The 15,534-nt window shown below is 39.3% G+C and overlaps 2 protein-coding genes across 3 annotated transcripts in view; both read right to left on the minus strand.

Annotated features, from left to right (window-relative positions):
* Window positions 1–11,597, minus strand: part of ck (unconventional myosin-VIIa ck) — a 23,677-nt gene extending 12,080 nt beyond the window's left edge. For both annotated transcript variants that reach the window (XM_089071235.1, XM_089071234.1), the window contains exons 1-6: window positions 8,383–11,597; window positions 4,668–4,714; window positions 1,664–1,777; window positions 1,441–1,587; window positions 1,130–1,314; window positions 674–795 (exon numbers count right to left, since the gene is read on the minus strand). In XM_089071235.1, the coding sequence (XP_088927361.1) occupies window positions 674–795; window positions 1,130–1,314; window positions 1,441–1,587; window positions 1,664–1,777; window positions 4,668–4,685 (586 nt within the window). In that variant the 5' untranslated portion in view covers window positions 4,686–4,714; window positions 8,383–11,597. The remainder of the gene's footprint in view (window positions 1–673; window positions 796–1,129; window positions 1,315–1,440; window positions 1,588–1,663; window positions 1,778–4,667; window positions 4,715–8,382) is intronic.
* A 149-nt stretch (window positions 11,598–11,746) lies between these two features.
* On the minus strand, window positions 11,747–14,694 carry Wdfy2 (WD repeat and FYVE domain containing 2). Its single transcript, XM_011637876.3, has 8 exons — window positions 14,555–14,694; window positions 14,302–14,480; window positions 13,689–13,830; window positions 13,413–13,618; window positions 13,064–13,303; window positions 12,852–12,990; window positions 12,575–12,774; window positions 11,747–12,465 (listed from the first exon to the last, which is right to left on the minus strand). Exons 2-8 carry the CDS (start codon window positions 14,460–14,462, stop codon window positions 12,327–12,329), a joined length of 1,227 nt encoding a protein of 408 aa, XP_011636178.2. The 5' UTR covers window positions 14,463–14,480; window positions 14,555–14,694; the 3' UTR covers window positions 11,747–12,326.
* Between the last annotated feature and the right edge of the window lie 840 nt (window positions 14,695–15,534).

Below are 15,534 nucleotides of genomic sequence, written 5' to 3' on the forward strand. Positions count from 1 at the left end.
CGTCGTCGTCGTCGTCGTCGTCGTCGTCGTCGTCGTCGTCGTCGTCGTCGTCGTCGTCGTCGTCGTCGTCGTCGTCGTCGTCGTCGTCGTCGTCGTCGTCGTCGTCGTCGTCGTCGTCGTCGTCGTCGTCGTCGTCGTCGTCGTCGTCGTCGTCGTCGTCGTCGTCGTCGTCGTCGTCGTCGTCGTCGTCGTCGTCGTCGTCGTCGTCGTCGTCGTCGTCGTCGTCGTCGTCGTCGTCGTCGTCGTCGTCGTCGTCGTCGTCGTCGTCGTCGTCGTCGTCGTCGTCGTCGTCGTCGTCGTCGTCGTCGTCGTCGTCGTCGTCGTCGTCGTCGTCGTCGTCGTCGTCGTCGTCGTCGTCGTCGTCGTCGTCGTCGTCGTCGTCGTCGTCGTCGTCGTCGTCGTCGTCGTCGTCGTCGTCGTCGTCGTCGTCGTCGTCGTCGTCGTCGTCGTCGTCGTCGTCGTCGTCGTCGTCGTCGTCGTCGTCGTCGTCGTCGTCGTCGTCGTCGTCGTCGTCGTCGTCGTCGTCGTCGTCGTCGTCGTCGTCGTCGTCGTCGTCGTCGTCGTCGTCGTCGTCGTCGTCGTCGTCGTCGTCGTCGTCGTCGTCCGCAAATTCATCACGCAAATTGACAACGCGGCTTGTCAATTTAGGCACGGAATTTGTTTCATAATTTACCTTCGAGTATCGGATTCGCTTCCAAGATCTGTTGTTCGATCCATGAGTGTTTTCCGCTAATCGCCGCTAGATATTGCAAAATCAATTTCGTGCTTTCTGTCTTTCCCGCTCCGCTTTCGCCACTAAAATAGATTTGAATTTCTATTAAACAATAATATAAAGGAAGAAATTCTCGTACTGCAAGTCTTAATTTGAGTCTACACGCATGCATGCTCGACTTGCTTTCGATAACATAATCGTCTCCTCGAAGTATGATCTAAAAATTACTCTTTTCTTTATCACAACATTTATACATCTATAAATTAAATTTTGATAAATTAAGAAATATATCGATCATTCAAAGCGATAGGCCATCATCGAATAGCTATTCTATCGCGAATTATGCGTCATAAATCGTCTTTGATACACTCGCGACTTAACGCGACAAGTATATAAAAAGTAAACGACTCTCGATACCTAATTACTATGCACTGATCCTGGCCATATCGATTCATGTGCGCATAGCTGTTATCGCCGATAGCGAATATGTGCGGTGGCAGCTCTCCGATTTTACGATCCTTGTAAAGTTTGATTTGCTCCGCGGTATAAATAGGCAATATTTGATATGGATTGACGGCGACCAGGATGGAGCCCGTGTATGTCTGTAAGACATATTACGTCGTTACATTCGTGGATCGCCGGTTGCCGGTGGATCGGATTCATGCACCTGCACATTTGCTTAACTAATCGCTTAATCGCATTTCATTTCATTGTGCCGAGGAACTTACGTAAATGAGATTCTCATTGTAGCGTATCAATAGATTTCGTAGAATGCCCGCTTCGTGGAGGTCTCCTAAACTGATCATATCTTCTACACCTTGCACCGAAGTAGCATGCATAGCTTTTATTCGTCTCTCCGGTGTTAGCCATTGTTCCTGCAATATCCTCGTCAGTAAATTAATAGGAGATAGTTGAACCGTGGCAATTTTGTGACGCACTAGCGATTATTACCTTGTTGTCGTCGTCCTTTACTTGAATACGTCTTCCTTCTGCCGAGATGACTCGCGCTCCGATCGCGACGTCAAATTCCCGTCCTGAGATTGGTTCGATCCATATGTAATCCCCCTGCGCACACAGGATAAAGAGGCACACTTTTATTATTCTTCTTATTGCTAGTAGAGAAGACGGTAGAGAAGAGGAGTTTCTACTCGCCGTCTACTGTTACATGATATACGGGCGTGACCTAAATAATTGCCCGAGGTAGCGAACGTGTCGTCACACTTCCGTCGAATAGTTTGCGAGCGACGTTAATGAATATGAACTAGTAATTCGCGTTATTGAGTAATATCCATTCCTGGCGCTGATTTTTATCTCGTCCGGCTAATATGCAAAAATGAGAAGCGAGGATTGACCGTAAGATGACGTAAGAATTTCAGTCGCGAGTTGTGTGGAATTCGTATTAACGCAGACATTAGATCTAAATTGATTTTCTTATATGATATACCGTTGTAATAACAGTACAACGGCTTTGCCATTCGGCGTGGCGTGCGGCACGCGGCACGTGGCACGCGGCAAGGAGACGCTCCGTTGTAATTTTCTAATTGTTACCTTACCGCAAAATATGCGTTTTCTCAGATATACGACACGTGCATATTTGAGAGAATGGAAATTTCATGCGACATTAATAGAATTTATAGAATTCATCTATCGCTTCATTCTCTCTATTACATTTCCTGTGTTTCATGGATTGGAATCATGTAAATTATATTAAAGTTGTAAGTTGTGAAAAATTACGATACGGTGCGTTTATCAACAAGTTGCATAAAAAATCAATTTGCATAAAACAAGGGTATATGCATATTGTAAAATGTATTTTTTATAAATTCACACACATATTGATCAGACGTGATGAAAGATTGGATAAACGAACGAATGACCGCGACAGTGCGAAAGTAAAAAGTTGTTGGCTGAAAGAACGGAAGATGGATCGAAGCAGGCGATTCTTATTTCGGCAAGGCGAGGCGAGGCGAGGCAAAGAACGGATGGAGCTCTTCCGATGTTCCGGTGAAGTGAACAATCGGAACGTAAACGTGTATCAGGTGCGATCCCCCTGCGCACGCGCGCGCGTCTGTGTGTGTGTGTGTGTGCGCGCGCGTGTGTGTGTGTGTGTGTAGCACGTACTACGAGCACGCGATGCAAGAGGTTGCAACACGCGGAACCGCGTGAAGCGTCTCGTGGGAGTGAGCCTTTCGGTGAGCCTTAGCCAGAAGCCAGAACCTGACTCAATTGCAGACTGCCTGATTGTTTGCGATTGAGAGGATGAGATGAATAGATAGACGAGTCCATCATATGAATAACGCTTTCGCTTCTTCATTAGCGGATAGATCAGTAAAACTCAATATTGTCATCTTCCAGATGCGTTAAATCGTCCAAATGATCCTTACGCGATCTTTCGATCCAACGGAAGTCCACGTCGTACACGTCGTACGATCGTAGACATCTCCTCGTATCCCAATAGACGTGACTCGTTCCGTGCATAAATGTAACGTACCGAGCAGGAGGACGTGCTGCCGTGGTGATTGTCGCCTTTCACTCGCCTTCACGAAACGATCTCTCGCTTACGTCGCATACATTTACTGATATCGGGAAGTCAATGGACCAAGTCCTCTTGATTTCTATTGATCGTATACACTTTCTTTTCTATCCTTTAATTTTTTTTCTGGACCAACGGATTCGGGATTAACGCGTGATGACTTGGAATTACGAATTATAAATTATAAATTATACAAAAGGAAATCGGAGACTATACAATCAATGTCCATATTATACAATCGATATTGAATACGGAAGGAATATCGTTCCTCAATCTCCTCGGTGCTCGGTCGATATGCTTTAGATTCATAAAGATGCGTCTCTGAAGAACATGCGTTTCTCGTGTCTTCTCTCTTAAATCACGATCGATCATGATTTTCTCGTTCACGCAACCTATTCGATCGCGAAACGATCCTTTCTTTGCGAGCTTTGTTCGTCTTATTTTCGAGTCTTATTTTGAAACATTAGTTAGATATTTAAATGTGGACAATTTTTCGAACTGTAGACATCTCGTTATCCGGCGGATTGGTTGGAGGGGCTGGAACGCGAATGATACAAGGTACTTGATATTATGAACATTAGAAATGTTAAATCGCACGTTGGTGCGAGCTTTTCGCCTGTGGCATGCTTTTCAACGTCTCTCAATTCTCAAATATTCTTTTAAATTTAAATTCTTAGCTTTACGATATTCCGAGAAATATCAAACTTTTTGGCTCAGCTATCAAACTTTTACTTCAGCTCAAAGATTTTCCTTTTGAACGCGTAAATGAGGAACAGAATAAGTCGCGTTATTCGCTTCTCGTGACCACGTCCAAGTGACTAGCGTTACTTAGCGGTATATCATTGTTTACAACGAGGGAACACGAGGACTCTTGTTCGGTTATTTTCACTCGTCACAGATTCCTACTGACCGTGTTCGAAGAGAACGACGAGGAAAGCGGTAAATGTAATGGATTAAATCGCGCGCGAAAGATTGCCACACATTGCGCCGGTTCGACGCAACTTCATTGAATTTGCTTGATTTCGTCATTCGGCTATTCGATTAATCGACGCGCATTGACAAGCAAATCTCCAGCACTTTTTACTCGCGGGAGATTGTTCGCTATCGACAATCGATGATTGACGAAATATGAAAGTTATTTATAAATTACGAATTATACAAAAAGATCATCAGTTACTTAAAATGAGCGAAAGATGCTGCGTAAGATTCTAGCGTAACGTGATCGCGCGTTTAATTAGATGAAATTTGTCAAAATATCGCATGTATGTACATCGCATAACATCGTATTACACACCACACACACACACACACACACACACACACACACACACACAGAGTGATAATGATAATAATCACCAATAATAATGCACAGATAGCTTCAAGGTAAATGATTAAAAAAGGGCAGATTACGCATAAACCTACCCGTGTGACGATGACCATCTCTTAAGTCGTGGTTGTCGGCACTCCGCCTAGAAACAAAACCAAAAAAAAAAAGATAAAATATGTCGGATCAAGTCATACGTGGACATACTCTCTCTATGAGTATCCCTTCATATACAATAATTTTGTTTAATAATAGATTACGTAGACTCGGACTGTGAATTTGGGAATGAGATGTAAGAAAAAAACACTCACAAGTCTATAAGAATTACTGTTAAGCATATTTGAACTCAGTCCCGAGAATCTGAGGGAACGACGCGTGCCTCTGCATCTATTTGGAAGAAACGCATCCCGGCACGCATGCCGGTGCGATCTGGTCGATCACCGTTACCGTGGAAGCATCGCAAACCTGTTCGCAAAAGTGGGTTAGGCAGTTTGCGTTGCTGTGCCATACGGTTCCGTCGAGATTCAACGAGAATTTTTCCTCCCCCCTCTCCTCCTGTTCTTTCTCTCTCCAGTCTATCAGGGGTCAACCATCAATTCCAATATCATCACACATTATCGTGTGGGTCGTCGAGCCATTATTCATTCGAAAAAAATCAAGTGGAAAAGGTGTCTTTAGTACGGCGCAGATGATTTTATAAATCTCTTTGCGATGATAAACGCGCGATGTATAAACAATATTGTTTTATTTGCGGTACAAATCATATGTTAAGACGTAAATCGTAAATTTTAAAATAAAAAAATTCCACATTTAATTTAAATTTCTTATACATTCACACGCGTTTGAATCGCGCGAGGAGGAGACTTGGAGAAAATATTTAGATTTAGATTTTTTTCTGCAATGTATGATAATAGCTCTTACCGATATGACGTCTTGTATCAGGCAATCACCGATTTTTCGGATTTAAACAGATCAATCGAACGCATCAATTTGCGTTTGATAAAAGAAAACTGATGCATTCACGATACATTTAGGAGAAGAAATAGATAAAGAAGATATTATAAATTATTTGAGCGAATAATAACACATTTTGTGCATTATCATCGAGACGAAATCAAATCTTTTATAAAATAGTCTAGAAATACCAATAGTTTAGATCAAAATCATATCTCTCTCTCTCTCTCTCTCTCTCTCTCTCTCTCTCTCTCTGTTGATACTCGCTACATTCTACAATACGTTTATTCAGAGATAAATTTAATTGTCATTTATATATCTAAAGAATATTAGATTAAAGAATATTTTATTTAAACTAATTTCTCGTCAGAAAAGAAGTTGACAAGGAAATGGCAGTATGGTTTAGGATTTTAACAAATCTTGCCGTCTTTTCGACTATAAACGTGTCATGTTACATCGTGCACGAGTCTTTAGACTTAGTGCCATTCTACAATAAGCCATAAGTGATAAATCATAAATCAGAAAAGAATAGAAGAATATCAGATAAGAATTGATTTTACAATTATAATCGAGTATTCTTATTATATTCAATCTGTGATTGGTCAATTCTTTCTGATTTATGATCTGTTATAGCTTATTATAGAATGGCCTATAGGCTTTAAGGCGATTTCTTTCGGCGATTCGAATGGGTTCGGATTCGAACGCGATTAGATATCTCGTATCCATTCGATTTCAAGTCGCACTTTAATTTCATCCTTCACATCGTATTACTTGTGCCGCGAATCGAGTAAGACCGATTGTTTTAACTTTATGAGCGGACATATACGCCTGTCTCGCCATGAACTTGACGCATGGGCGTGAGCACAGAACAGTTGCAGTCATTGACTTTGAAAATATCTGTAGAGAACGATCAGTGGCGTAGGCGCCACGCGGGAGACTTTAACGGGTGATCAAACGAGGCGCGAAGGATCGAACGTCAAAAGAATCCATACAACTCACATTCCCAAGAAGACGTAAAAAAAAACAAGTATAGAATGATGGAAACTAGACTATTTCATCATTTGGATCGATATGAGGTATTGATAATAATAGATGATTACTATTAATTAGATATTATTGTTGCACACTTACGACAAAAAATCAAGAGAATAAGTAATGTATAAATTATATAAAATCCAATATATAAATACAATAGACGAAAAAAAAGCGTCGTTGCGAGGAATATGTATATCATTATCAACTAGTTACAATGTATATAGGATGTCACAGATCCATTTGCCGCAAATCTTTACGTTAATTTAAAATGGATTTTATTTTTGTAAAAATATCGAGAGAGAAATGATCATTTATCGTAGCTTTCCAATCTTGAGCATCACGAGTCCTTGTAGTCGACAGTTCCACAACATAAAAATTATTTATTCCGCTAGATAAAATCAATAAAAATTATTTACTCCAATAAAATAAACTAGACTTGAGAATCATGTTGTAATCCACTTAATAATCTATCACTTAATATAGTTTGCGAAAAATCCTTCTTTCAATTTGCCTTTCGATTTCTGCGATATGAAGATCACTGACAAGTGCCTCGAGAGTTTCGTTACGAAGAAAAAAACTTGTTTAAATCCTTGAAAGAATCTATCATTGAAAGCAACCTGCGAAACAAAAATGGAACACATCGTATACATGAGATTTGTTGTTTATAATTCAACAAATATATTCATATGTATGATGTATGTATGTATGTATGTATGTATGTATGTATGTATGTATGTATGTATGTATGTACGTACATACATACATACATACATACTTGAAACAGAAATGAAACAGAATGCGTTTGAATATATTTCAAGTTTGGTGAGAGCAAGAAAGAAAATTTCAGTGCAATCCAGTGCAATGCGAAAGAACAGGCCTCTAATGTCGAAAGAGTCCCAAGTCGTTCCGCCGTTAACTCCTTATCTTGTTGTCATACTTATCTTTCTTATTATCAGAGCACCTACCGCGCGCGATATCCGCGCATATACGTATCAGTCGAAGCGATTTGTCATACTTATTTTTTTTTCTCTTATTAAAGCGATTCACGCTAAGTTCCTCGTCGTTACGCGCTCGAGTTCGTAGACACGCGACAATAGTCGCGTGGCTGGAAAGCGTAAACTACCTATCTAGCAGTAACATTACAAAGAATCAAAGTCGAAGCTCTTAATTTACGAGAACTTAATTTGCCAATGCGGTAAATGCGATAAATGCGATAAATACGGTTGTAAAGATTGATTTCGCATATTTAAGTGAAGCTGCACAAAGTCAGGCTAGCAGAATCATTTAATATTTCACTAATCCGCGTGCTATATAGATAAAATCCACGCCATCACGTTGCTACAATAACCCACTTGAGCAATTTGAAATTTATTTCAGAAAGGCACTCGTTATAATATTCGTTATTCTTCCACACTGATGCAAATTTTTCGAAAAATTATCATTACATTTTTGAAAAAGCACAACAAACTATCGAGAGATGCTTGAAACTGTCATCATCTTTTCTAAATGACTAATAAGGTTTCTGATATCTTTTTTTTTAAGTGTTAAACAGAAGAGACGACGGATTGCCACGATCGCGCATGCATTACCGAAACTAGGCACCGAATCCTCCTTCATCACTTCCGAAGCGCACTTCCGCTCCGTTTCATCTCGAGAACGCGCCTCCGACGCGTCCCATTTGAGATCCTACAGAAGGGAAAATAAACTCGAATATTATTATCGGCTTTAGCCGATTTTTTCGGAAAATACGGAGTTATCGGAGTGATAAGAAAGCACGATGGAACGACGTACGTCCTGCGTGAATCATAACTTCCAACCACGTACCTGTTGCGAGTAACGAGAAACACGACGAGAGCGGCTGTACGTCGGCTATACGTCGTCGGCACGCTCCATTAAGATTACACTACACTAGCACTACACTTCCGATGAGTGGTTTGCTTCTCATGTCCGGTTTCTTCGGGGATCGACACTGATCGGCACAATGACGACGACGACGACGACGACGACGACGCGAGTGAGCGAACGAATGAACGAACGAATGGACGTACGACCAAGAATGAGATGCTTGCGCGAAATGATGGACAAGACTAAGCGCAAGGTAACCGATGTACGAGGGATATAACAAGCGCAACCGATCGCGACAAGAGCGCAAAGTCGCACAAAGAGTGGTCACAAAGATTGTCGTCGTCGTCGTCGTCGTCGTCGTCGTCGTCGTCGTCGTCGTCGTCGTCGTCGTCGTCGTCGTCGTCGTCGTCGTCGTCGTCGTCGTCGTTGTCGTCGCCTTTCCAGAGGATGGAACCACGGTGAACCGGCACATTAACAGGTCCGCTTGGCTTCGATTCGGTTCAGGCCGAGTGTGCCAGGTGGAAGCTGACTGCCAGGCGCGCGGATGTGGTGGCAGAGATGGTGGCGAGGCAAGGCCTCGCTAAGCGCTTCGCTTCGGACCGCTTCGGGCGAACTTCCCCACCGCGCTCGCTCGCACACCACTACACATCACCGCACATCGCTGCGACGAGAGGAGATATACGTCGCGTCTATCACAGTCTACGAGCGTACAACGTTGTATGTACATACACAACCAACCGTGACGAGCCGAGCGTTCGCCAAGTCGTTTCCTGCCATCAGCTAACGAATGCACACCTCTGGTAGTGCTTGCCGGTTGCTGCTTGTCGTGGTCGGTTCAGAATTAGCAGGATCGGCAAGATCGGCCATGACCTGTCTTGTCGACCTGGCTTATACGATCGCACGAGAGAGCAATCGACAATCTCAAAGATTTTATCTCAAAATATTCTTCTCCTTTTTATATTTTAATCGAACACGGGAATAATCTATATAATGTGTTACAATAGTTTATTAAATTCTCATGACGACTCATTAATCGAATCTAAGAGAATGATTGATCTTTTATTTTCGATATTCCATTTTTTGTCAAACGAAAAAAATTCAACAAGGTTGCGCAGCTCTGTTTTACATTGAAAATATATTTCCATTTTGTATCAATCCGAGAGACGCGTAGGAGTGAGTAGGATACATATGGCTTAGTCGTTTCTTTTTATAGCTTTCGCAATTTATATATATGTGCTTGGTAGCATTGTAATGTTGCTACTAGCAACCACGTAGCAACCTGTAATTTAACATTCCGTCTGTTTCTGTATGTAACTAAGAACGTTCGAATAATCATTCGACATAGTAAATGATGTAGTTCCTTGGTCGTATAATGTGTAATATGTAATGGTGTTTCGTAACATTTATAATAAGAAGCACGTCCATGTATTATTCAAGTACATATACATACTTTTTAGCAAACATACAAAAATTAATACTTACTATAGTGTTCTCTAATCGAGCTTACATATACACTCGTATTTAATGTGGATAATTTATTTGGGCCATGCGACGTGGCTACGTATCCGCACACGTTCGGCTATTCAAAATGCAAGATTTATTTATAAATCTGGATACATTTTGATAACAAGGACGATATCTTCCACAGATTCCAGCGATTGTTTCTCTTGCGGTGGAACGCGGTGGAGAAATCACAGTGACGATGATCATCATGAAATAATTATACGTACGTATGCGTTCAGGTACAAGGTATGCACTTTATGTATACACGAGATTTTCATGAGAGAATAAACCGATTAAAATAATTGCATTCTCATGGCATACGTTTGACATGCCATACCATGTGGAACAGAGTTTTTCGCTATAGTATTTTGTCTACGAATATTTCGTAATATATTATGTAAAGTTCTATATGGAAGCGCGTTATGCCATCGTTGTGTTACCAACGTTTCGATTATGTCACAATTAATTGTCACAATTTTTTATTAGCCAGCAAAATACACAATGAAAATATCTATAATACAAATAATATTGCTCCTTTCTCTCTTTATTTGTGTTTGAGGAAATAAATTTCACAGAATTTTATCACAACAGATATGTTAAGAAATGGTTAACTTTGGAGCGAGTTAACTTTGCATAGCTTGTACCTCTTTATACTTGAGAAGACTTTTATATAATCAAGAAAGTAACCATTACTAGTATACTAGTATGGATACATACTCTTGTCTTTGATTCATGTCTTATCATAAGACGATATAATAATATTAAACAATCTTGTATGAGTTCGATATAACAAATAGGACTAGGATTTGATACAAGATGTATGTGTATGTGTACGTGTGCTTGCGTGCGTGTGTGTCCAATAATAATCATGTATCATTTTTCATAGATAGATAGAGTGGGTTATATCGAATAAAAAAATTCTACCGTTTTACGATTTTCGCAGTAATTAAAGAGTTACTAATTTATACAGATTCGCAAATGAGCAAGCATTCGCGCAAAAGAATCAGTCCGGCGCTACACATATTTTATGCGGCGATATATTTAGAGCTGTGCACTATAAACTAAGATACTTTATCCTTTGTAGATCACATCCAAACTTTTTTCCTAACACCTAGCAATCGTAAATGTGTTACGCCGAGCTGTTCCTTCGCGCTAATACTCTCATTCGTGGATCTGTGTAAATTAACAACTCTTTAATTATAATGTGAAAATCATAAACTTTTTTTATTTAATATAAAACACAAGACTTTCTTATTTAATACAATCCGCTCTACTTGCTCACAAGAGGTGATACGATTATTATCGGACATCCTGTGTGTGTGTGTGTGTGTGTGTGTGTATGTGTGTGTGTATAATCGTACTTATCGGAATTGATTTAAAGATAACATAGCTAAAGATTTATACATTTAAATTACTAATAGTTTATAATGTTAATAATAGTTACTAATAATTAATAATGCAGAAAATAATGTAGAAAACAAAAACATGAATATTCTCTCAAAATAATTTTCTTTGTTTCTATTCCTAAATCGATTAAAATATGTCAATATAATCGATATTTATCATTGCACTACCAACTCTCGCCACTGTTTTTTCTCAAAAATGTATTTAAACAAAGTTAAGACATTTTTTAAAGACTTTGACAGTAGCGAAACGTGCAACACAGGCGAGTGTGATTGATACAAAGTTGTAAAATCATAATTCAATCATGAGCCCCTCAAACTCCTTTCTTACATGTAGTAACATGCTTGCAAATTTGAGAAAAAAAAACCAGAGATCACGTTGAAAGTGTTAATCGAATGTTTAACGGAAAGACTGTCGAAATAATTCAAAATATATGTAAATGTCATAGAAAATATTTTTCCATTTTACTTGACAGATATTTCAATACTTTTAATTACAATCTATGTAGCGGTGTGACTACCGAATCTTGTCCTGATCTTTCGAAGTAAGGAATCCATGTATCTTGCATACACATACACATTTATATCCACGGATCATTATTTACGTTTGTGCAATCGAGTTACACGAATGCTTTTCTGGAAATAACTGTATCGAGATATGATATCTTTAAATGTTTCATCTTTCCTTGAATTAATATGTTTACGCTGTACTTGCCTCGTCATTCCACCTATCCCGAACTATCTAATGCAGAAAATATGGATATATGGATATAGATTAAGCAGGCTCTAGCATTATCACTGACAAACCGATTGATCGCTTCACCATATGAATGTCCGGCTCGATGTCGGTCCACTCAGTTATGTAATTATGATCACGGATTCACAAACAGACATGATTACATAATCACAAAAATAGGTTCTGGAGTATTCTTCCGAGTATGATGATACTTCTATGATTTGATTTGTATCAGCTTGAATCGTCATTATCGATACACATCGACGTGGACATAGAGAAATTCACTGAAAGAGCGCGGATACATCCCAAATCTTAATAACGCGATCTTGACCGATAGTCAACAATCTTCGTCTGGAAGCATCCAAATCCATCCCGATGACACTGTGTTTGGCATCATGGAAGGAGGCCAATGACGACTGACTGCGTAAATCAAAGAAAGTCAAAGAAAGACATTTTATTAGGCTCTTGCGTACTCGTTCGCGCCGCAAATCGACGTGTCTTTTAAGGAAGAAGGTGATGCGCAACTTACTTTTCCGATTTAAGCTGTATGTGACATTGATCGCAAACTCTTACTTCAAACTCGAAACCCATCGCTGGTATCGGTATCCGTTGCGACGTACAGCGAGCACACAAAGCGCGACCGCAGTAACGGCAATGGTGCTGCCTTAGACCCAATTGTCGTTGGTCCATCATAGCTTTTATGTTCCAGAAAAAAGGTCTTCCACAAGCCTGAATTATATTCATCTTAGAGTAATATCGGTCATAAAACAGCATATACACACATTAAATCTCGCCCTTGAACATACCTGACAAATGTCGGACTCGACCCAAGCTGCGGTTTCCTTCCTATTTGCCCCCATATTCCAACAGACGATCACGCCATCCTCACCTCCAGACAAGAGTAAACGTTCGACACTCGCGTAGCATAATGCCGTCACTTTGTTGCTAAAAGATAATCAGCCGGTTCGAAAACATTTCCAAATAACAAAAATTAAAATAATTTCACGTGTATGCTTACTGGTGTCCTTGAAGCTCGTAAGCGGTGCCTTGGCGACCTCCAATGTCCCAAACAATAATGCTTTGATCAAAACTTCCGGAAAATAACAATTGTTTTTCAGTATCCCATGCTAATGTATGAATACTTCCCGTGTGTGTTTTCAACGTAGTAATGAAGGTAACACCATTCGTGTCTAGTTTTAACATTGCTATTTGACCAGAGTAATCTCCCACAAAAGCATGTTTGGATTGAGTATCGAATCTGTGTGTGTGTGCGCACATGCGAGTTAAGCCAAATAGATGTATTACAAATTATTTTACGAAAACTTCCCTCATCGATACAACAAAGTTTTTTTTACACAAAAGGATACTGTAGAGCGGTATACCATGCATCTGTTTGGTACGAGCCTAATTTTTGTCCTGTCTCCGAGTTGTGTAACTGAAATAATTTATCCCGACCAATACTTAAGACCCACTCAAAATCTGCTGCAAAAATGATTCCTGTGACTCTTGCTTGATGTGCTAAATAATCGCGCATAGCTGTCATTCGATTGTAATCTTGCTCCAAAATAAATTCCTATAAGTCAAATGACATCTCAGTCATACAAAATTAGAATCAACAACAAAATAAGGATGATTTAACATACATTTATGCTTCCATTATCCAGGCCTACAAATAGTTGCCTCGTTTCTACGCAATAATGCATAGAAGTAGCACCTGCTGGCATATATTGACAAATACTTGGCCAATAATGACCGGAATCCCGCTTTAGCCATACTCTAACAGTCCTATATAAAAACAACTTGAGATAAACACATGATGAAAAATTTAAATTAAAACACACATAAACACACATACATATGTATAGTAAAAATTATACTTTGAAATACAAATAAAGAAATATAAAAAGATTATTTACGAAAGGAACAGAGAGAGAGGGACATAGCTTTATACGCGCGTATGTGTTCGGATATACTACATTCGTAGAGAATTGGATGTACTTTCAATATTGTTCAGTATGACGTGCAAGAATCATGCACGTTGCATAAGGATACGACAAACATATATAAGATAAAAAGATTCTAGGTGTGTCCACGTAGTAAAAAAATTGTGCGCATTTTCACAGCAAAAATAAGGAACTCAATGGGACGTAGGAAAGTAAATAGCGATGTGGAAATCTAGAAATGCGCGAGAAAAGTACGGACTATCGAGGAATATTTTTTTGAAAGCATTTTCATGAATATCTGCATGATGGATACCTGTCATCGCAAACACTGATTACACCCTCTTCTCGCGGAATAATGATAGCCGCGTTAACGTCGTCGCTGCAGCCTTCCAATTTTGATAGGAGGACCGGCTTGCGGCTATTGCTGAATTTATCGTGATTTACTCCCGGGGCGGGCTTTATTTCCGCTGCCATTTCTCAACCGCGCGATTGCTGGATAACAACCCCACAAATACAATTGCCATTTGACACTTGTCAGATGCTGACACGCGTGTTACCAAACTTACCTAAATGAGACACTGGCATTAGTGGCTGCGTTCTGATATTTACTGTCAGTACTGAAAATATATAATTCAGGTCATGGTGTAAAGAAAGGTAAACCATTCCGATGGATGCGCAGTAGGTCAAAGATAGTGGGGGACAGTCAACCAATTACGCTTTGAGCTTTTATGCGAAATTCAATATGGCTGCTTATTGAGTTTTGTTTTTAATGACAGTGTGATATTAGTGCTAAAAATATTATTAAATGTGCTAAAAATATTATACAATTTGTTGCGTTCAAAATTGCAAAGCCGGACCAGTCGTAATAAAATACCGGTTTTAGGGAAAATTACAATTATGTATTATATTATTTTCCCAAAGAGCATGAATTATGAAAACAGTGGCCTCGAAGGGTGTCAACGAAAGGAAGGGGATATAAAGCTCAATTATGCTAAGTTTATATCCCGAATGCTTATAAATATAATCTTTTCTTTTTCATATTTTATATGTCACAAATAGCTACGATGTAATGATATATTCTTGTTGTAAAACCAAAATTATATTTCCTTTTAATTATCTCTTATTTTAACACATTTGTAATATAAATGTACATTATATAATACTTATACATTATAAAACAATAAAATTTAAGTCAAAAGCAACAACAATTTGTTAACAGAATATGTTTTCATTAATTCTTCATAAACAATTCTTTATTTAAAAAAACGAACGAATAAAATGTTTTTAACTCACAGAGTCTCCTTCAATATATGTAATTAAGTGTTGTATGAACAAACGAAATAATGACAGAATGCTTTTACTGCGTTAGCGGGGAATGCACTATTAGCACTATTACATTATCTTTATTGCTCATTATATGTAAATTAAGGAATAATGCGATAGAATAATGCGATAGTTCTAATAGCGCGTTCCCCGAACTCAGTCTGAATATGAGAACGTGTTAAAAAAATCCCCCAACAGAAACTCATAAATGACACATCTTAAC

Source organism: Pogonomyrmex barbatus, unplaced genomic scaffold, assembly GCF_055798465.1.
Source record: "Pogonomyrmex barbatus isolate J1 unplaced genomic scaffold, ASM5579846v1 scaffold11, whole genome shotgun sequence".
Lineage (NCBI taxonomy): Eukaryota > Metazoa > Arthropoda > Insecta > Hymenoptera > Formicidae > Pogonomyrmex > Pogonomyrmex barbatus.